Source organism: Jaculus jaculus, chromosome 1 (genome assembly GCF_020740685.1).
Source record: "Jaculus jaculus isolate mJacJac1 chromosome 1, mJacJac1.mat.Y.cur, whole genome shotgun sequence".
Lineage (NCBI taxonomy): Eukaryota > Metazoa > Chordata > Mammalia > Rodentia > Dipodidae > Jaculus > Jaculus jaculus.
In genome coordinates, this window is record NC_059102.1 from 152,702,668 (window position 1) to 152,724,757 (window position 22,090).

The 22,090-nt window shown below is 46.3% G+C and overlaps 1 protein-coding gene across 10 annotated transcripts in view; it reads left to right on the top strand.

The window, feature by feature from the left end:
* The window catches only part of Cacna1b (calcium voltage-gated channel subunit alpha1 B), a 200,632-nt gene extending 194,529 nt beyond the window's left edge, over positions 1–6,103 (top strand). For 8 of the 10 annotated variants that reach the window (XM_045146210.1, XM_045146223.1, XM_045146236.1 and 5 more), the window contains 5 exons: positions 177–312; positions 529–645; positions 2,139–2,343; positions 2,614–2,846; positions 3,169–6,103. In XM_045146210.1, coding sequence (XP_045002145.1) covers positions 177–312; positions 529–645; positions 2,139–2,343; positions 2,614–2,846; positions 3,169–3,699 — 1,222 coding nt within the window. In that variant the 3' untranslated portion in view covers positions 3,700–6,103. The remainder of the gene's footprint in view (positions 1–176; positions 313–528; positions 646–2,138; positions 2,344–2,613; positions 2,847–3,168) is intronic. The other 2 variants (XM_045146214.1, XM_045146250.1) reach the window with 2 other exon arrangements.
* Positions 6,104–22,090: the final 15,987 nt, after the last annotated feature.

Genomic DNA, 22,090 nt, shown 5'->3' on the forward strand with positions numbered 1-22,090 from the left:
GAACCCACACCCTGTGACATGCTTTGGCTTGGGCCAGCGTGTAGAGGCTGTGCTGGAGCCCCTGGGCTTGGGTACCATCCCTGACTTGTTGATGGTGTAGTCGGTGGAAATTCTCAGCAGGGCGAGTGTTCTGCAGCCCATGGGTCTCTAACCCTGCAAAACATCCCTCTCTGCAGACAAACCCAGGAGAGCGGCATCAAGGAGTCCCTGTCTTGGGGCACTCAGAGGACCCAGGATGCACTTTATGAGGCCAGGGCCCCCCTAGAGCGTGGCCATTCTGCAGAGATTCCTGTGGGGCAGCCAGGGAAACTGGTGAGCCCCCTATGGAGGGGGTTATGATATGGGGATAGGGAGCGTAAAGATGGGGTGCATGTGAGAGCGGGTGGGTGTGAGATGAGAATGCATGGGGCATGAGCTGGGCATGGGATCCAGTAAGATGGGGACAGAGGGTTATGAGTCAGGGCCGGGTGAGATGGGCATGAATGCGGCTGGTTGGTGAGACGTGACTAGAAGGCTGCTCTCCTCCAGACTGTGGATGTCCAGATGCAGAACATGGCACTGAGAGGCTCTGATGGGGAGCCCCAGCCTGGGCTGGAGAGCCAGGGCCGAGCTGCTTCTATGCCACGTCTGGCGGCAGAAACACAGGTGTGTTGTCTCCGGGCCCTGGGGAGGTTGAGTGCAGAGGCATGATGACATGAGTCTAGAGAAAGAACTAGAGAGAGAGGTGGGCACCCTTTGGACAGCCTGCCTGAAGCCGCCCGCCCGCCTGTGTAGCCTTGAAACCTCCTGATGCCATAGGACATGCTGTGTGCCTCACTGGGACAATTAACCTTATGATCAGGGACATAGCAGCCTTGATGTCCGAGTTCTGGGTCCCCTGCTCAGGTATCTTCCCCATAGCTCTAGGGTCCCTCCAACTCTGATGCCCCCAGTGCTTGTGGTCTCCCAGCTTCTACTATCCACCCAGACCTTATGCCCCGCCTCTGCTGTCCCCTCTCCTCCCCTTCCTTCCCCTCCCTGGGATTTCATTCCAGTACCAGAGCTGCCATATTGGTCCGGAAACTGATGTCTCTGCTGTGTGAGGCCCTTAGACACCCCTTCTTTCCCTGTTCTGAACCCCTTTTCCTTTACTGACCCTCATGAGATGGTTCTCACAGGACATGTTCTTTAAATATTTTATTTATTATTTATTTATTTGAGAGAGAGAGAAATAGGCAGGTAGAGAGAGACAGAGAGAATGGGTGCTCCAGGGCCTCCAGCCACTGCAAATGAACTCCAGACACATGTGTCCCCCTTGTGCATCTGGCTAACATGGGTCCTGGGGAGTTGGACCTGGGTCCTTTGGCTTTGCAGGCAAGCGCCTTAACCGCTAAGCCATCCCTCCAGCCCCTAGGACATGTTTAACTAGGAGCAGGATGCCTGGCCCAGGATGGGAGAAAAGGAGAAGCCTCTCTCCCAAGGCAAAGAGGGCTGTATGGCATTCCCACTTCTGTAGCTGAGGAGGGGCTGCCCTGCCCCTGGCTCTGTGCCCCACCTCTTCCTTTCATATCCACTTGATTTTTGCCTTTGGCTCCTCTGCCCTGGCCATTTCTGTCCTTTGCCTGTCCCACAGCTGTGACCTACCATGCACTCCCTCCTCCGTCCCCCTCCGGGCGGGTTGCTGCTTGCTGCCCTTCCTCCTCTGCGGCTCCCTCCAGGTGATGCTCACAGCGGGGTGTCACCGCTGAGCCTTGCCTTGCTAGCGTTTGATGTGGCTGAGTTCTAGGGTGATACATTCCTGCAGATCCTGATTCTGGACTTGGGGACAGCATCACAGGTCAGGCCCCTAGATAGGCCAGCTAAAACCATCCCCCCCATCTCCAGATCCCAGTCCCACTGAGGTTCTCCAGTCAAGCCAATGGCGCCTTCTTGCCAGGACCCATGACCCTCACATGGGTCTCAGGTGGGGGCCTAGCCCCCCCACCGAGACTGCTTGTATAGGGAGATGGCCCAATTGGGGGCATCTGCCCCAGTCCTGGTTCCTTCTGATGGACCTGTACTGCTTCACTGTACGGCGCACACCTGCCTTTCCCACCCTCCTGGTGCCTCCCGGGCCCACTCATGTCATGGCCTCCCCATCCCTTCTCTGTGGCCTGCAGCCTGCCCCTGATGCCAGCCCCATGAAGCGCTCCATCTCCACGCTGGCCCCACGCCCCCACGGAACTCATCTTTGCAATGCCGTCCTGGACCGGCCTCCCCCAAGCCAAGCGCCACATCATCACCACCACCGATGCCACCGGCGCAGGGACAAGAAGCAGAGGTCCCTGGAGAAGGGGTCCAGCCTATCTGCTGACCCAGAGGGTGGTACGTGCAGGGTCTCAGGAACCTTATGGGGGGGGGGAGGAATATGACCTGAGATGGGGTGGGAGTAGGCAAGCCACAGGACCACCTTCCTTGGTGTTCATCATGACCCCAGGACCTGCTAGGAGCAGGAGGGGAAGTGAGTCCAAGCGGGACCACCCCAGGCAGAGTCTGTGTTGCTGCCCCCCCGGAGACAGGGAGGGTCTGAGAGCCAGAGGTCGCCCACCCTGGCTCAGGCCTCAGCTGAATGAACCCCTCCCCCTTCCCGGCTAGCACCAAACAGTGCTGTGCACCAGGGAGAGGGGCCCACAGGCTGCCGGAGGGAGCGCAAACAGGAGCGAGGCAGGTCCCAGGAGCGGAGGCAGCCCTCATCCTCTTCCTCAGAGAAGCAGCGTTTCTACTCTTGTGACCGCTTTGGGGGCCGGGAGCCCCCACAGCCCAAGCCCACCCTCAGTAGCCACCCCACGTCTCCAACAGCGGGGCTAGAGCCAGGATCCCACCCACAGGTAATGGTGCGGGACGTGGCTCCTGTTTCGCCTCTCCTTTCCCCGGGCCTTCACGCCACCTCAGCGTCCTCCTCCTTAGCCCACGCCTGCCTCTCCAGCCACTGTGCCCACAGGACACTTGCCCCAAGTCCTCACTGCTTTCTTCTAGTCACTGTTTTCCTGACTGTGGGCAGCTAGCCCTTGGTCTGCTATTCCAGAAGCCCTGTGTCCCAGCCTTTCTTTCCCCTTGCCTCCCCGCGCCCGTCACCCCTGTCTGCGTGCTCTGTGTTGTGTCTCACGTGTTCTATTCTGTTTTTTTATCTGCTGTTCCCTTTTCATGTAGGGCAGTGGTTCCGTTAATGGGAGCCCTTTGCTGCCAACATCTGGTGCTAGCACCCCAGGCCGAGGTGGGCGGAGGCGGCTCCCCCAGACCCCTCTGACCCCACGCCCCAGCATCACCTACAAGACGGCCAACTCCTCGCCCATCCACTTTGCTGGGGCTCAGAGCGGCCCCCCAGCCTTCTCCCCCGGCCGGCTCAGCAGAGGTCTTTCTGAACACAACGCCCTGCTCCAGAGAGACCCCCTGAGCCAGCCCCTGGCCCCTGGCTCTCGCATTGGCTCTGACCCGTACCTGGGCCAGCGTCTGGACAGTGAAGCCTCCGCCCACACCCTGCCCGAGGACACACTCACCTTTGAAGAGGCAGTGGCCACCAACTCTGGCCGCTCCTCCAGGACTTCCTATGTGTCCTCCCTCACCTCCCAGTCCCACCCTCTCCGACGCGTGCCCAATGGTTACCACTGCACTCTGGGACTCAGCACGGGCGTCCGAGCGCGGCACAGCTACCACCACCCAGACCAAGACCACTGGTGCTAGCTGCACCACGACCACCCACACACCGGCTCACAGCAGGTGCGGGCTCCAGTTGATGAGTTTTATCATCCATGCTGGGCTGTGGGGCTACAACCCCAGGAGGAGGGGCCTCGACTCATGGCCTCTGTGGTGGAGGCTCCCGCTTCTCTCCCTCCCTCCCTTCCTCTTTTACACTGGATGGACTAATAAAGCCCTTTCTTAGAGGGATGTGGCTCTCTATCCCCCTGTGTGCTGCCTTCCTGGGTCCCATGCCACATGTCCGATCCTAATAAGGAGATGGCTGAGTTGAAATGGACCCAGCAAATCTAAATCCCATGTCATGGCCTCCAGCACCCAGGGTGGATGCTTGGGACCTTTTTAAGAGGTCTAATTCTCAAAGGGAGCATTGTTTGTCCAGATGTGTGGCATGGGGGACAGGGTGTGCCTAAAAGCAAGGAAAGGAATTCAGCTGTGGCCTGGCGACATCTGCCAGTGATCACACATCTTTACTGAACAGCAGATGTTTGTAGAAATGCACTCCAAGCTGTGTCTTTTCCCCACATTGTCACCACAACAGGGACCAAATCTGGAGAGTGTTCTTGCTGTTGATTCTGGTTTTTAGTCACCCTTCACCGTTTGTCATTTCTATATACTTGATCTAGAAAAATAGAAAACGAAACAAACAAAAAAAAAAAAAAAACGGGGAAGGAAAAGTCAATGTAACTTAAAAAAAAAAAATTAACCTGTAGGAAGGTCTCCACTTTTCATTGTTTGTGTGACTTGTGTGAGATGTTCCTGTATGGACTCTGCCAGGTCCGGACAGTCCCCTGATGATCCTGGCTCCGCTGCTCGACCAAGTGCCTGACCTCTGGCTCCTGGGCATCATGTGTGAGGCGAGGCCTTGTGACCCATTGGGTGGGTTGGATGAGGACTGCTCAGAACAGCACGAGGGCTCATGTCCTGGGGAGCACCGACAACATCCAGCAGCACGTCACAGTTGGAAGTAGGCCGCTGTGCCCCCCCCCCACGCCCCCACCACACACACACCGTCTTCCTCCCTTGAGTGAGGGCTTCCGCGAAGCCACAGAGCAGCAGAGTGTGTGCTTGGGTGAGGCATTTTCAATCTGTTCTTTATCTGATTCTCAGGGATGGGATGCCTGCCAAGTAGGGTGTGATCTCTGTTGTGTGTGAAGTTAGTTTCCACGGAAGACTGAGGAGAGCAAAGGATTGAGAAAGAAAAGGGCGAAGAGTGGGGAGTGGACTGGGGCCACCTGGGCAGGAGGGAGGAAGCCCCAGTTGAAGGCACAGCGGGCGAATTTACTGGCAGAGGGGAACCAGCCCCTTAGCCTCTGTGGGGTGTTTAGAGCTTGGTGCGGCTCCTGGCTGCAGAGAGAGCCTCGCCTCGTGGCCACTCCGCAGAGGGGAAGCCCGTGCACTCAGGATGGTGTGCAGCGTGCCCAAGGTGCCAGGAGGCCCGCTAGAGGAAGGGTACGCATAGGCAAGCGCTCCTCCGTGTGTTCTCTGTGTTTTCTGAAATCTCAGATGACTTGACTTGGTAGGGGGTGTTGGTTTCTAACCCCGTGTTGCTCACAGAAGCTGTGTAGGACGTGTGTGTGTGTCCGCGCATGCGCGTGCGTCAGCGCTCACAGGAGATAATGGGTGCGTGCGATGTGTTCAGTGAGTGGATGTTGTCAACCATAGGGCTATGCAACAAAAGACACATTTACTAGAAACAAAACACAAGACCACCACCTGGTCTAAGGTTTCAGCATGATTGTGACCAAACCTTTTTATAGAATTTCCTTGTGAAGGCACAACACTCTGAAACTTTAAAGATAACAGAGTATTTTATTCCAGTAGGGTAAAAGTAAACAGGAACTGTGCCCGTGATTCTGCACTCGTGTGGCAAGGTAGAAGGGTGTGCGTTTTGATACTGATGTTTTGTCTGTGTTCCCGCCCCGGGCCCATGTTCTCTTGGGCGCTGAATGTATCCATTCTGTGTAGAACTGCAACAGACGTCTCCCCAGGCAGTCTCGGGTTGAGAACCCTCTTCTAGATCCACCCGGCCTAGCTGGCTCGTCTGGGTTCTTCCAGGTGTTGGCATTCATGAGAATGACAGGGAGCGGGGGAAAGGAAGCATCGTGTCTTGGTTTTCCTGACTTTGGGTTTGTTTTCTGTACTGTCTCTTCTCAAGCTATCGTCTGTTTCCCCAGAAATCTCATAGTGAGTTGCCAAATTTGAAATGCAACAACCAGCTGTCTGCATCTGGATCCTGTCAAGCAGTGGCTGTAGTTTGAACAAGTTACGTGTGCATGTAAAATATATACAAATACACATTATACAAGTATGTGCATGAAATGTATATCTTCGTACTTTTGATACAATGTATTCATTTGTTAATTTTTAATTATATTTGATATAAATTGAAGGTTTGTTGCAAAACTTTATATTTAACAACAGTGTTGAGAGAGAGAGAGAGAGAGCGAGCGAGAGAGAGAAAACATGACCCAATCATGAACACAACTGGGACCTACTTTTTTTAAAAAAAAAAAAAATCCTTTGACTAGTATGCTGCCTGAATAATATTTACAAACCAAACTTTGGATTCTGCTATTGTTTCTACAATGACATTTTGTATGAAGCAAAGTCCTTGGATTAAATAAAAATATCCAAAAAAATCAAAATTAAAAACCCCACGATACTGCTGGGTGGTACCTGGGGACAGTGTGTGTCAGTGGGCAGGGCAGGGTGCACCGCCAGGCCGGCTCAGGATACCGCAGCATGCCAGCGGGCCCAGCTACAATGCAAGAGCGCTTGGCTCCGAAGCCCTAGGGTGCCTGGAGGCAGAGCACCCGCACCACACTACCCCGAGTCGGCACAGGTGCGAAGGAGTGTACTGCAGCTCCCAGGAGGCATCGCGGCAGGGACGAACGGACTGCACTACCCAGAATTCCCGGGTGCCCGGCGTGGGTGGGGGGGTGGTGGGTGGGCTGTGTAGTTCTGCCAAGTCCACTGGAGCATTCGCTTCTGAGCCACAGGTTCTCATCTCAACGGTGGCTGCCGTAGCGCTGGCATTTGCTTAAAAGTCAAAATGCTAAAGAGGCATCAGTACCCGGCCAAGTCCCTCCGTCTCAAAGACTACACTTCCCAGAGATCTCTGCGGGGCGCGATTGGCCACGTGTCTTTGCGAGGCAGCAGTGGCACGTGGCCACTTTGGGACTCCGACCTGTTCCCCTTGGGCTCAGGGAAGTCGGGCCAGGATGCATCAGCCACGTGAGGAGGCCAGCAGTGTGCGTGCCAGTCGTCTAAGTATATCCTGAGTTTTAGGGCCAGGGAAGCTCCAGAAAAAAAGTAGGCACAGCCACCAGTCTCAATATGTCAGTTAAAGAGATGAGCAATGGTGGAGAGAGAGGAGGTGTAGTCAATGCGGAGGAACAGTAGAAAGGCCCAGTAACCTCACATTCATTGAGAAAGAATTGGGTTAGGAGGAGAGAGGTATGCATAAGTGAGCAGCCCTGGTCGAGGTGTGGTTTAGTTTATCAGGATCTCAAGCATGGGTCTGTGAGGTGGTTCAAAGAAATCCTAACTGAGGGGAGAAGCCAGTTCTCCCTAGATGGTTACATCTCCAGAGTGTAACCTCTCCATAGTGGTTAATTGCTCGCATCTAGGGATGGGGTGAGATCCTTCAAGACTCTGCTATACCTGCAATTCAAGGTGGCTGACAGATGTTAGGATGACTGGAAACAATGCCTGGAACATTTTTTTTTTTTTAATCTGACAGTAAGAAGCCGCACTTGTTCTTATGTTTCCGCCTTCAGCCTTAAAGCTGAATGAGATAAGGTAGCTATCACTGGTTCCAGACAGACTGTCCTTAAGGGATGAAGTCGCATATGTACAAGGTTTTGGGTTTGGGGGAGGTGGGAATATAAAAGACAGATTGCCCTTCAGGTAAGGACTTTATTAGACATCTGGACAGAGTAGAAGGGTGAAGAAACTTTCAACCCAGTCAAGAGAGATCAGAGTTATTTTTTTTTTAAGATCCCTTGTGGGAACTGGAGAGATGCCCGAAAGGTTAAAGGCACTTGTCTGTAATGCCTGCTGGCCTGGGTTCAGTTCTCCAGTACCCATATAAAGCCAGATGCACAAAGTGGTGCATGGGTCTGGAGTTCATTGTTATCAGCAAGGGGCCCTGGAACATTCATTCATTCCCTCTCTCTTCTTTCTCATTAATAAATAAATAAATTTATTTGTGTTTTTTAATACTTTATTTTTATTTACTTATTTGAGAGAGGCAAATAGAGATAGAAAGAGAGAGAGAAAATGGGCATGCCAGAGCTAACAGCCACTGCAGATGAACTCCAGATAAATGTGCCAACATCTGGCTTAGGTGGGTACTGGGTCCTTAGACTTCACAGGCAAGTGCCTTAACTGCTAAGCCATCTCTTCAGCCCTGTTTCTGTTTTGTTTGTTGGGTTTTTTCTTTTTCTTTTTTTTTTTTCGAGGTAGGGTCTCACTCTGGCTCAGGCTGACCTGGAATTCACTATGTCGTGACCTTGAACTCACAGCGATCCTCCTACCTCTGCCTCCCAAGTGCTGGGATTAAAGACATGTGTCACCATGCCCGGCTTTTGTTTCTGTCTTTAAAAGGTTCCCTTGTGAGAGAACAGGAAGGGAGGTTTTTATGCCTTATGGTCATAAGGTTGGCTAATATCACTTAATTAGATTTAGGGACATTATGTTTTCTTGTATTTATGACCAAAAGCAAATTTTTAAAAAGTCCCAAGGACATTCCTGGATAAGGGGCTCCTGGAAGAATAACAAATCTACTTAGTATGTAAGAAGACAATTCTGTCTATAGCCATCCTCAATTTGGGGTTTATTATCTGGAAATGCCAGGCAGGTCCCAGGAGGGGACGTGTGGCCATTTGTGAAGCTCCTCACAGCAGCTAGGGCATCTGCAGTCCTACAGGTAAGCAGGTGACACAGAGTAAAAGAGACACATACCAGATGAAGGCAGAAGTGCCCGGCTTTATCCACCTTTTGGTTATCTTATGGATCAAATGAGGAGTCAGTGCATAGGCAGCTTCTAAGTGCCTGTTACATAAGGATTATGTCTTCCTGCAGAGACTTGGAGCAGGCAATTTCCTTCTTGATGACTGATTATGTTTGATGGTTATATTTCAAAGGAATTGCTGTCTGGCTCTGAGTAGGCCCTTCTGAGTTATAAGAGTTGCATTTTCTATCGAAACCCTTCTTTGCTAGTGCTTTTGTAGTGTAACTGTTTCCTCAGAGCTTGGCAATGACCATTGCCATCTTGAGGCACAGCAACTGTGGTGACCTACAGGAGGCCTTGACCCCTGAAGTTATGACAATAAAAATAAGCAGAACCACCCAACAAATGACTAGGTCCCTGGTAATGAAGCTGTTAACATCTCCTCTTGGATGGGACCCTCTCCTGAGATTCTAGTCACTATACCCTCCTGTCCAGGTGATAAAAAGTTGGCTGGGGATAGGACTTTTCAGTAGTTCCACTTCAGGTGAGTTATTTGTGCCCCTGAAGGTAATCCCAATACACTCACTTATTTGCCAAGCAGGACATGACAGAATCTCTTCGGTCCATTAACTCCTTCCCTACTATTAGATGTGTGTAGATGTTTCTTTTATGTATCCCCAGGAAAATCACAAAATTCCTCCAAGAAAGGAAGGCATTGATTGAGGGACAGTACAGGCAGACATTCTAATAGAGGTAGTGTAGAGGCGGGGGCGTTGCTGTGGTCACATGGGACACAGCCTTATGCTATTTGCAACAAATCCTACTACAAGGATTTGGGCTGAGTCACTGTGTTAGTGATTTTGTTGTCACTGTGAATGGAATGACCAGAGGCTGTTTACAGAAGGAGAGATTTTAATGGGCTTTCAGCTGCATGAGCACACATTCCGTCATGGCAGGAAAGGCATGGTGGCAGGAGCAGGAGTCCACTCATCACATCAGCATTCAGGAAACATTAAGTGAACAGGAACTTAGGCCAAGTGATACAACCTTAAGGCCTGCCACCAGGGACACACTTTCTCCAGCAAGTCCCCACCTCTTAAAGATTCCTTTTTTAAATGGCCACCAACTGGGGACCAAGTATCCAAACACTTGAGACTATGGGGCACATTTTATATTCAAACCAAAACATTCTGCCCCTGGCCCACATAGGCTTCATGGCCATCTCATGATGCAAAATGTATTTAGTCCAACTTCAATTGTTTTGAACAGTCCAAATCCTGCTCAACAGTCTAAAGTCTCTTCTGAAACTCAGGTTTAACTGGAACTCCCTATAAAATAATATAAAAGATAAAAAATAAAAATGGGGCTGGAGAGATCACTTAGTGGTTAAGGCACTTCCCTGCAAAGCCAAAGGACCCACGTTTGACTCCCCAGGACCCATGTAAGCCAGATGCACAAGGGGATGCACGCAACTGAAGTTCATTTGTAGTGACTGGAGGCCCTGGCATGTCCATCCTCTCTCTCTAATAAAAAATAAATTAAATATTTTTTAAATCAAGAAACAAATTATAAACTTCCAGCATATAATGGCACAAAGTAAACATTATCATTCCAAAGGGGAAGTATGAGGACATAGTAAGGAAGGATTGGACCAAAGCAAGTCTGAAACCTAATAGGGAAAACAATGAATCCTACTGCTCCACATCTGGTATCTGGGACCCATGATGAAACTGTCTGGACTCCAAATGGCTTGGGTAGCTCCACCTTCTAGCTCAGCTGCCATGCACATAGCCTTCCTCATGAGTTGACTCCACCCTGAGCCAACAGCTCTCCTTGGTGGGTACCTCATGGTTCTAACATCTCAGCATCCTGGGGTTTCCATCATATTCTGTTTCCATTCACCTTCACAGTTTTATGCAATATCTTCTCAGGGCCTCCTTGTAGGGATTCTGACACATTTCCTGGCTTCAAATATTGTCTGGAACCATGGTACAATGCTCCATGTCTCCCTCAACCCTCAATCTTGCTTTTTTTTTGTTGTTGTTTTTTTTGTTTGTTTGTTTGTTTTTCGAGGTAGGGTCTCATTCTAGCTCAGGCTGGCCTGAAATTCACTATGTAGTCTTAAGGTGGCCTTGAACTCATGGCAATCCTCCTACCTCTGCCTTCCAAGTGCTGGGATTAAAAACGTGCACCACCACGCCTGGCGATCTTGCATTTTTAAAACATTTTTAAAATCATAACTACATGGACAATGCTGTGAAATCCTGTTACCAGCTCAGAATGAATCCTGGCTTAAACCACAGTTGTAGCAGCCTCTGTAAGCTGACTATGGAGAGCAGGGAACTCCTCAAACATTGTCTCCTCAGGCCTTTTCCTTTGAAAAGAATGTACATTCTCACTAGCTAGAGTTTTGTTTTTTTTTTCCCGCCCACCCACCCAGGACCCCTTGCCTTGCCCTGAGGCCCAAGCCCCGCAGCAATACTCTGCCCGGCCACTCCCCCACGTGCTCGCCTAGCTAGTTTTTAATAGTTGGGTTTTTAAAAAAATTTTTGTTTATTTTTATTTATTTATTTGAGAGCGACAGAGAAAGAGGGAGAGAGAGAGACAGAATGGGTGTGCCAGAGCCTCCAACCAGTGCAAACAAACTCCAGATGTATGCGCCACCTTGTGCATCTGGCTTACGTGGGTCCTAGGGAATCAAGCCTTGAACTGGGGTTCGTAGGCTTCACCAGCAAGCACTTAATCACTAAGCCATCTCTTCAGCCCTAATAGGTTGGTTTTTAAGCTCAGTTCACAACAGTAGGGTTCTCATTAATTATATTAGCGTCCTGAACAATTATAGACTCTCTGTATGGAACCTGAAACTTGCTCACATTTCTGTCCTTACCAAACTTCACATTTTTCTTATCTTTTTTTTTTTTTTTTTTTTTTTTTTGAGGCAGGGTCTCACTCTAGTCCAGGCTGACCTGGAATTCACTATGTAATCTCAGGGTGGCCTCGAATTTATGGCAATCCAAGTGCTGGGATTAAAGGTGTGCACCACCACACCCAGCTCTTTTCATATCTTAAAAAATACATACATATATATATTTAAATGAGACAGAGACACATGAAAGAGAGAGCAACTGGCTTTATGTGGGTACTGAGGAATTGAACTCAGGCCATCAAGCTGTGCAAGCAAGTGCCTTTAACCACTGAGACATCTCTCCAGCCCTATTGATATCTTTTTGCTGTGTTTGTTGCTCTATTTCATTGTCAATCTGAATGAGAGCCGTCAACAGCAACGATTCCACAGAATCAGTGAAATTCTGCTGTAAAATGTCCTTTGCTAAATACACACATTAATTTTAAATTCAGCCTTGCTCAAGTTCTCATGACACAGGAATAATGCAGCCAGATTCTCCGTCATTATATAATATTGTCTGCTTTTAGCCCAGTTCCTAATAGAGTCCTTGTTCCCCTCTGAAACCTCATAAGCTAAGTCTCCACTGTCTGTATTTCTCTTAGCATTATGCCCTTCCAAACTCCCAGCAGAATGGCTCTTCTTAAAGTATGATGAGGCTCTTCTAGCCCAAAGCTCCAAACTCTGTCATATTCCTCCCATAAACCTCTTCCTGTGGTTTACAAACCACATGAACCAGATGGTTAGATTTATCACATCAAAAACCCCACTTAGGGCTGAAGAGATGGCTTAGTGGTTAAGCGCTTGCCTGTGAAGCCTAAGGACTCCAGTTCAAGGCTAGATTCCCCAGGACCCACATTAGCCATATGCACAAGAGGGCGCATGCATCTGGAGTTCATTTGCAGTGGCTGGAGGCCCTGATGCATCCATTCTATGTCTCTATCTGCCTTTTTCTCTCTGTCTCTTGCTCTCAAATAAATAAAAATAAAAAAATTAAAAACCCACTTTGTAAAAATTTTCTTTAGTAGTTACTTTTTCATTGCTATTAAAAAAAATAAGATCTGAAGCAACTTAAGGAAGGAAAGGGTTTATTTAAAGTTAAAATTCCAGGAGGAGACATTTCATCATTAGGGGAAGATGTGTTAACAGAAGCAGGAAGCTAATTCATCACCTCAGCTGGCAGGAAGCAGGGAATGAACAGAAAGTGGGGCTGGGCTATAAGACATCAAGGCCTGATGACCCACTTCCTCAAGCAAGGCTCCACCTCTTAAAAGTCCCACAATTTTAATGAACAATGCCACTAGCTGGGGACCAAGCATTCAACCTGACGAGCCTATGAGGAGCATTTTACATTCCAGCCACAACCATCACCACGTGTTGAGAGCTCTGCAGTTCTCTCTGGCTTTATCCACTTACTTGGCCCCTAAACTTCATTCCAGATTTGTTTCACACATGGTTTCTGTAGCTAGCTTTCTGTGTTGCATCATATGTTTCAGGGAGCTCTGACCACATTGAACAAATCCAAGCTAATTCTTTTCACTATAACAGGAAAAGTGAAAAGCATTTCTCCACATTGTTAGGTGGCTGTGTTTTAGCTGAAGGAAAGAAGTAAGTGTGGTAGTTATAGCTTAGAAAATGATCATAGTTGGAGGCAAATGACTAAGTACAGTGGTTTTGCACAGGAATGAAGCTGCCTCACTTGAAAGTTCCTCATCTTACTTGACATGGAGAACAGCCCCTTGTTCTAGCAGAGGGATTTTAAGACTTACATTTCTCCTTTTTAAAAAGAATATTTAGGGCTGAAGGGATTGCTTAGCGGTTAAGGTGTTTGCCTACAGAGCCAAAGGACCTAGGTTTGATTCCCCAGGACCCATGTAAGCCAGATGCACAAGGGAGCACATGCTGCGTCTGCAGTTCGTTTGCAGTGGCTGGAGGCCCTGGAGTGCCCATTCTCATTCTCTCTCTCTCTCTCTGTGTCTCTCCTTCCCTCTCTCTTTCTCTGTCAAATAAATAAAAATAAAATATTTTTAAAAAAAAATATTTAGGACTGGAAAGATGGCTTAGCAGTTAAGGCAGTTACCTGTGAAGCATAAAGACCCATGTTAAAACAAAAAAAAGACCCATGTTCATGTCTCCAGATCCCATATAAGCTAGATGCACAAAGGTGAGTTAAGTATAAGGTCACACCTTCCCGCTAGGCAAGTGCCTGTAGTTTGATTTCAGTGGCCAAGGCCCTAGCACATCAATTCTCTCTCCACCTCTCTCTAAATAAATAAATAAATATATATATATATATACACACACACACACACACACACACACTTATTTGAGAGAGAGAGAGTAGATTTGAATATGGATGTGCCAGGGCTTCTTGCCATTGCAAGTGAGCTCCAGATGTACTTTTTGCATCTGGATTTATGTGAGTACTGGGGAATTGAGTCAGACCATCAGACTTTGCAAGCAAGTACTTTTAATCACTGAGCTGTCTCTCCAGTCCCTAGACTTCCCCTTTTTGTTTTTGTTTTTAGTTTTTCAAGGTAGAGTTTCACTCTAGCCCAGGCTGACCTGGAATTCAGTCTGAAGTCTCAAGGTGGCCTCAACAAGTGCTGGGATTAAAGGCATGTGCCACTGTGCCCAGCTTTACACTTCCCCTTTTTGACAGAGAAATTTTTACACATTCCTTGATATTATAGTATATATAAGATATGTATACATATCAAACATTTACTGAAATAAGTTATAATATTTTTTTTTTTTTTGGTTTTTTGAGGTAGGGTCTCACTCTGGCTCAGGCTGACCTGGAATTCACTATGTAGTCTCAGGGTGGCCTCGAACTCATGGCGATCCCCTTACCTCTGCCTCCCGAGTGCTGGGATTAAAGGTGTGCACCACCAAGCCCGGCTAAAATTTATTATTAAATAACTCTTTTGTATATGTGTAATTTTTCTATTTTTAAAACATGAAAGTAAGTTTGCTTACTAATTACATGGATATGTTTGATTTTTGTTTGTTTTTTTGAGGTAGGGTCTCACTCTAGCCCAGGCTGACCTGAAATTCACTATGTAGTCTCAGGGTGGCCTTAAACTCACAGCAATCCTGCTACCTCTGCCTCCTGAATGCTGGGATTAAAGGTGTGCACTACTCCTCCCGGCTTTGCTTGATTATTTTTAATTAATAAATTTTTGGCTGAATATTTGATACTATAGGAGTTATATCATCTTCCACAATTCTCAGAGATGACATTTTGATTTTATAGTCATAATAATTATGCCATGGGCTGGAGAGATTGCCTAATGGTTAAGGTGTTTGCCTGCAAAGCCAAAGGTTCCCAATTCGATTCTCCAGGACCCACGTAAGCCAGATGCACAAGGTGGCACATGCGTCTGGAGTTTGTTTGCAGTAGCTGGAGGCCCTGGTGCTGCCATTCTGTCTCTATCTCTATCTTTCTCAGATACATAAAATATATTTTTTAAATTAGAAAAAAAATATTTAACAAAGAATGCCACTTTATGTAAATACATAGTACAAAATAGCAGAAACATGTTTATGCCAATTCAGAAATTGATAGAAATTGTGTCCTAATCTTTTTGTTTGTTTGTTTTGAGGTAGGGTTTCACTAACTCAGGCTGACCTGTAATTCACTATGTAGTCTCAGGGTGGCCTAGAACTTGTGGCGATCCTCCTACCTGTGCTTCTTGAGTGCTGGAATTAAAAGCATGTGCAACCATGCCCGGACCTTGTGTCCTAATCTTAAACAAAAACTCATTTGATGATTTTCTTTTTTTTTTATGACCGAGAGAGAATTGGTGCGTTAGAGCCTTCAGCCACTGCAATCAAATTTCAGAAATGTGTGCCATCTTGTGCCCATGTATGACCTTGTACTTGTGTCACCTTGTGTGTCTGGCTTATGTGGGATCCAGAGAGTCAAACATGGGTCCTTAGGCTTTTCAGGCAAGTACTCTAACCACTAAGCAGTGTCTCCAGCCCATGATTCTATTTTTTTAATTTTTATTTATTTATTTGACAGAGAAAGAGGGAGAGAAAGAGAGCGGGGCGCACCAGGGCTTCCAGCCACTTCAAACTCCAGATGCTTGTGCCCCTTGTGCATCTGGCTTATGTAGCTCCTGGGTAATCAAACCCAAGTCCTTTGGCTTTGCAGGCAAGTGCCTTAACTGCTAAACCATCCCTCCAGCACCTCCACCCTCCATGATTTTTTAATGATACTCAAGTCAGCAACTTAAATAGCATTTTTGTTTGTTTGTTTGTTTGTTTGTTTTTCAAGGTGTCTCACTCTAGTCCAAGCTGACCTAGAATTTTTTACTATGTATTCTCAGGCTGGCTTCGAACTCACAGTGATACTCCTACCTCAGCATCCTCAGTGCTTGCATTAAAGGCATGTCCCACCACACCTGGCTCAAGCCACAATTTTTAAACCAAAACATTCTAACACAATACAATATATACTAGTCTGATACATTCTGAGGAATGAGGGTAGAAAAACATTTACAATGTTTTTTTAAATATATTTTTGTTCATTTTTTATTTATTTGAGAGCGACAGACACAGAGAGAAAGACAGATAGAGGGAGAGAGAAAGAATGGGCACGCCAGGGCTTCCAGCCTCTGCAGACGAACTCCAGACACGTGTGCCCCCTTGTGCATCTGGCTAACATGGGACCTGGGGAACCGAGCCTCGAACCAGGGTCCATAGGCTTCACAGGCGAGTGCTTAACCGCTAAGCCATCTCTCCAGCTCCAATGTTTGTTTTTTCATGCTTTCTTGAAAAGCCTTCTGGCCTGGATTTGAACTTCTAGTACCCACAAAAAGCCAGATGCACAAAGTAGTACATATGTCTGGAGTTTGTTTAAAGCAGCAAAGGCCCTGGTGTTTCTCACTTGTCTCACAAATACATAAATGTTTTTTTTTTTTTAAAGGAATGCACCATGTCCTGGAGAGATAGTTTAGCAGTTAAGGCACTGCCTGCAAAGCTTAAGGACATGAGTTCAATTCCATAGTACCCACATGCATAGGGTAGTACATGCATTTGGAGTTCGTTTGCATTGGCTTGAGGCCCTGGCACAACTATTCTCTCACCTCCCCCCGCCCCTTGCAAATAAATAAAATATTTTTTAAAAAAAGATGCAGCATAGCCCACAGAAAAGATATGCAATTATAAGAAAATGTCACCAGGCATAGTGGCTCATGCCTTTAATCCCAGCACTGGGGAGGCAGTGAATTTGAGATCAGCTTGAGACTGCATAATGAATTCCAGGCCAGCTTGGGCTACCTCAAAAAAAGGAATGACTGGGTGTGAAGGCACATATCTTTAATCACAGCACTTGAGAGGCAGAAGTAGGAGGATTGCCATGAATTTGAGGCCAGCCTGAGACTATATAGTGAATTTCAGGTCAACTTAGGCTACAGCAAGACCCTACCTTGGAGAAAAAAATAAGTCTTTATTTTCTATAATTAAACCACTATGTCTCTGAAAGAGCATAAGCATTGCCATACATAACTGTTGTAGTTACTGTGGTTGTTTGAATTAGATGACCCCCACAAATGCATGTGTTTGGGTGTTTAGTTCCCAGCTGATGGCAACTGGGGGCGGGGGTGAAGCCTAGGTGTGTAGTTGGAGGTAAACTTTGGAATGATCTAGCCAGCTCCCCCTCACCATTACTCAGCTCACTGTCTCGTTGCTACCTTCCACCTGCTGTTGCAAGGACTAATTTCCAGGCTTGGCTTGTGTCATACCTTCTTCTGCTATTGTGAGCTTCCTTTTGAGATTGTAAGCCAAAGTAAACACTTTCATCATGTCAGCTCCTTTTGGTTGAGTGATTTTGTCCTAACAATGTGAAGGTAACTGCAACAGTTACAAGCAGCTGAGGAAGAAAAGGAGTTATTTTGGTTTACAGTCTTGAGAGGAAATTTCATAAAAAAAAAAAAAAAATTTCATCATGGCAGGGAAGTGTGACAGAGAACAGGCTGGACACCACATCTTCCCACAGCAGCCTCACAAGCAGCAGCAAGAATAAACTGAGCTCTGGCAAAGGGAACGCTGACTATAACATCCCTAGGTTCACCCTCAGCAGTACACTTCTTCCAGAAAAACTCTACCTCCCAAACTGCCATGAGCTGGGGACCAAATATTCACAACAAATGAGTTTATGGACATCTGGTTCAAACCAGGACATTCTACTGTGACCCACAAGGACTCACAACCATCTCATGATGTAAAGTGCAACTCTGAAAGTATTCATAGGTTTTTTTAAATCAATCCTAACACTTTTCAAAAGTTCAAAGTCTCACCTGAGATAGTCTTCTGTCAGCCTATAAAATCAAAACATATTACATATACACAATGGCATAGAGTGAATATTCCCACTGCAAAAAGATGGTGCAGCAAGAAAAGACTGGACCATTACAAGATCAAAATCTGCAGGGCAAGTAACAAATCCTGTAGCTCTTTATCTGGCATCTGGGACCTGTGACAAAAATCTCTGGAATCTAAATTCCACTGCACCTGCTGGGCTGCTTATCACCTGTGGAAAAATTCATTCTGAGCCAACTGTGTTCTTTGATGGTCATCCCATTGTCTGGGCTTCTCCAAAATCCTGCTGTCTTCACTGCAACCCACAATTCCATGCTGTGGCCTCTTCTCAGAGACTATGATAAAAAAAAAAAAAACAAAAAACAGACTATGATCCTTCCCCACATCACCTAGGGACCATCCCCAAAAAACATACTGCAAGTCCAATGACCCTCACTTTCCTGCATTTGTCATACTTCCAAAACCAGTGTCAGGTTAATCCAGTGGGAAATAAATCCAACACTGAAGAGGAGAAAATTTCTTCAGCATTCTTCCCCTAGGTCCCCACCCTTCATGAAGAACCAGTCACTCAAGTTAGGTCTTTCAACTCTCACCAAAATTGTCCATCAAGACTTAGCAGTTAAGGCACTTGCATGTGCCTAAGGACCCAGGTTTGATTCCCTAGTACTCACATAAGCCAGATTCAGAAGAGGGCATATGTGTCTGGAGCTTGTTTACAGTGGCTAGTGGCCCTGGTATACCCATTCTCTCCCTCCCACACTCCCTCTCTGTCACACATAAAAAAATACTTAAGCTGGGTGTGGTGGCACACGCCTTTAATCCCAGCTCTTGGGAGGCAGAGGTAGGAGGATCACCGTGAGTTCGAGACTTCCCTGAGACTAAAGAGTGAATTCCAGGTCAGCCTGGGCTAGAGTAAGACCCTCAAAAAACTAAAACTAACTAAATAAATAATAAAATACTTTAAAAATATTTTTTAGCTGGGTGTGGTGGTGCACGCCTTTAATCCCAGCACTCGGGAGGCAGAGGTAGGAGGATCGCCGTGAGTTCGAGGCCACCCTGAGACTACATAGTGAATTCCAGGTCAGCCCGGGCTAGAGTGAGACCCTACCTTGAAAAACCAGAAAAAAAAATTTTTTTTTTAAAGAATTGTCATCAAGTTCTATTTATAGCACTGCAAGGCCTCTTAGTCAAAAGTTCCAAATCCTTCGATATTCCTTCCACAAATCAATTCCATTACCTACAGTTATCTGTTTGTAGACATGAGAGAAGATACCTGGTGCTCTGTGGGTCACTCAGAAAGTTTATCTGAACAGCCAGTGCCATCCCTAGAACTCTTTAGACCTCCAGATAGAGTTCTGCATGGGCAATAGCCTCTCTGAGTCCCTCCTGATCTCAGAGGCTCTGCTGTCAGGGGAACAGCACTTACCTGCCAGAAGAGGTCTTAGCAGGGCCCTCTAGAGGAATACAACCAAAAAAACGTGTGTATATTAGAAAAGGTTTATTAAGCTGGGCGTGGTGGTGCACGCCTTTAATCCCAACACTTGGAAGGCAGAGGTAGGACTGCTGAGTACAAGGCCACCCTGAGATTACATAGTGAATTCCAGGTCAGCTTGGACTAGAGTGAAATCCTACCTCAAAAAAACAAAAAGGGAATTTCAATGGGGAAAGTGGGGGGGGGGGGAATTACCATGGGATTTTTTTTATAATCATGGAAAATGCTAATAAAAATTTTTAAAAAATTAAATAAAATTAATTGCAAACAACAAAAAAAAAAGATTTATCAGATTGGATTACACCACAGGGGCTGGGTTGTTCAACAATGGTCTCCATGCTGGAAAGGATGAGAACCAAGAAGGTACTCAGTCCAGAGAACTGAATGCCTCAGTAGTTCCAATCCAGGACTAAGACCTGAAGCTCCCTGGAGAGTGACTAGTGTTGAATCTGTATTGGGTGGCCTACAACACTGGAGTTTGATGTGAGCATAAGATGGCAGCAGCAGCCATTATATGTTAAGGAAGAAGTGAAAGAAGGCAGATCTCACTGCTTTGACATAAGGCCCTTTTATATCTTTCCTGCTAATTTGAAGGTAATGTCTACTTTTGGGAATGGAGAGAAGTCTTCCCTGCTCAGTTAATCCTGTCTTGAAATGCCACAAAAGACGTTCCACAGGTGTGTCTACTAGGTGACTCTAAATTGTTAAGGAAACAAGACCAAGTAAAATTCACCACTGGCATGATTCTGTCAGATTCAGAGGGTGGGAACAATCATAAGGTTGTCTTAGGCTGTCATGGTAAACATCTTTTCAAAGGCACTGTACACTTAAGGTTAGAGTTAGCTACTGTAGGGTTAGGGTACAAGGGACAGTGGAAAGATCTGAAGTTTAGAGTTGGAGATAGGGTTTAGGATTTACTATTGCTAAGAGTTAGGTATAGGATAAGGGATAGTGATCGTGGCTAGAACAGAGGGTAGAGGTTAATGTTTAGGGTTAAAGTTAGTGTTTAAGGGTTAAAGTTTAAGGAATAATTGTTAGGTGTTAGGGATTAACATTGAGGTTAAATTTGATTGAGGAGATGGGGTATGGTTTAGGATTAGGGGTTAAGGTTTAGAGTTGGGTTTCGCATTAGGATTAGGAGATAGTAGGGTTTTGATTTGGATTGAGGTAAGAACAGGTTTGAGATTAGGGGTTAGGGATTAGGGTTAACACTTTGGTTAGGGTTATGGTTTAAGGTTAGAGGTAAGGGATTAGGGGTTAGGTTTTGGGTAGTATTAGGTTAGGTTTAAGGCTAAGGTTGGATTATGGTTAAGTAGAAAAGAGGATAGGGTTAGTGTTAAGTTTAGGGAATTGGAATTTTAATAATTTCTGCCACATATTATTTTAAAGATATTACATAATTACTTGTTGCTTCATGTGAAAGATGATTTCTAAAGTAGAATGAATAAAGTATATTTTTGCCATCTATAAATATAATAGGCTGAAAACTCCACTGTTAGTCATATATTTCAGGATATATGATTAACCTTTATGAATTCATTATCAAATTGACAGAAATTAAGTTTTGAAAATGACTTATTCATGGCTATGACTAGTATGAATACATCAGTACAATTAAAAAGTATTAATTCCACTATTCTATGACATTCTCTTTGTTGTTGTCTCTTAGTTTTGAGACAGGATCTAATCTTGCCCAGGTTGACCTCGATAGCCTGATCCTCATGCCTCTTCTTCCTGAGTGCTGAATTTACAGGCATGTGCCACCATGTCTGGCTTATTCTGTGATTTCCTTCTTGCCATTTTTTGTTATTATTGTTTTTGAGATAGTGTCAATTCTTGTCCAGGCTGACCTGGAATTCACTATGTAGTCTCAGGCTGGCCTCGAATTCTCAGTGATCCTCCTTCCTCTGCCTCCCAAGAGCTGAGATTAATGGGCTGCGTCTCCACGCCTGGCTTCTTGCCTTTTTTTTTTTTCTTTTTTTTTGGTTTTCTGAGGTAGAGTCTCACTTTAGTTCAGGCTGACCTGGAATTCACTATGTAGTCTCAGGGTGGCCTTGAACTCATGGCGATCCTCCCACCTCTGCCTCCCAAGTGCTGGGATTAAAGGCGTGCACCACCACACCCAGCACTTCTTGCCATTTTTAAAATCCCTTTCCTTAAAGGTAATCCTAAAATTATTTTATTTTTTAAAGAGATCACCTCTGGATATCAGTTTGGGCAGATCTTTCATGCTATACAGTACTTCCTGAAGGTAGTTGTTACTAACAAATATGCATTGTTATCAGTTAGTTTTCTTGTTGCTGTGATAAAATGCCTAACAAAAGCAATCTCTTTTGGATCATAGTTCATCAGTTGTTGGCAGGTACATGGTGTGAATCAGATGTCCCCCATAAGCTCATGTGTTTTGGATGTTTAGTCTCAGGTGGTAGTAATTCAGGAGGTGGATCCTTGCTGGAGATGTGTTGTTGGGGGTGGGCTTTGGGGTATTATAGCCAGCTCTCCCTTGCTAGAGTTCAGCTCACTCTCCTGCTGCTGATTTTCACCTGCTGTGTAAAGGTGATGTTCAGCCTCTGCTCATGCCATATTTCCCCTTGTCATCATGATGATTCCCCTTGAGACTGTAAGCCAAAATAAAACCTTTCCTCCCATCAGCTGCTTTCAGTCGGGTGTTTTGTCTTCGCAACAAGAACTACAACAGCAG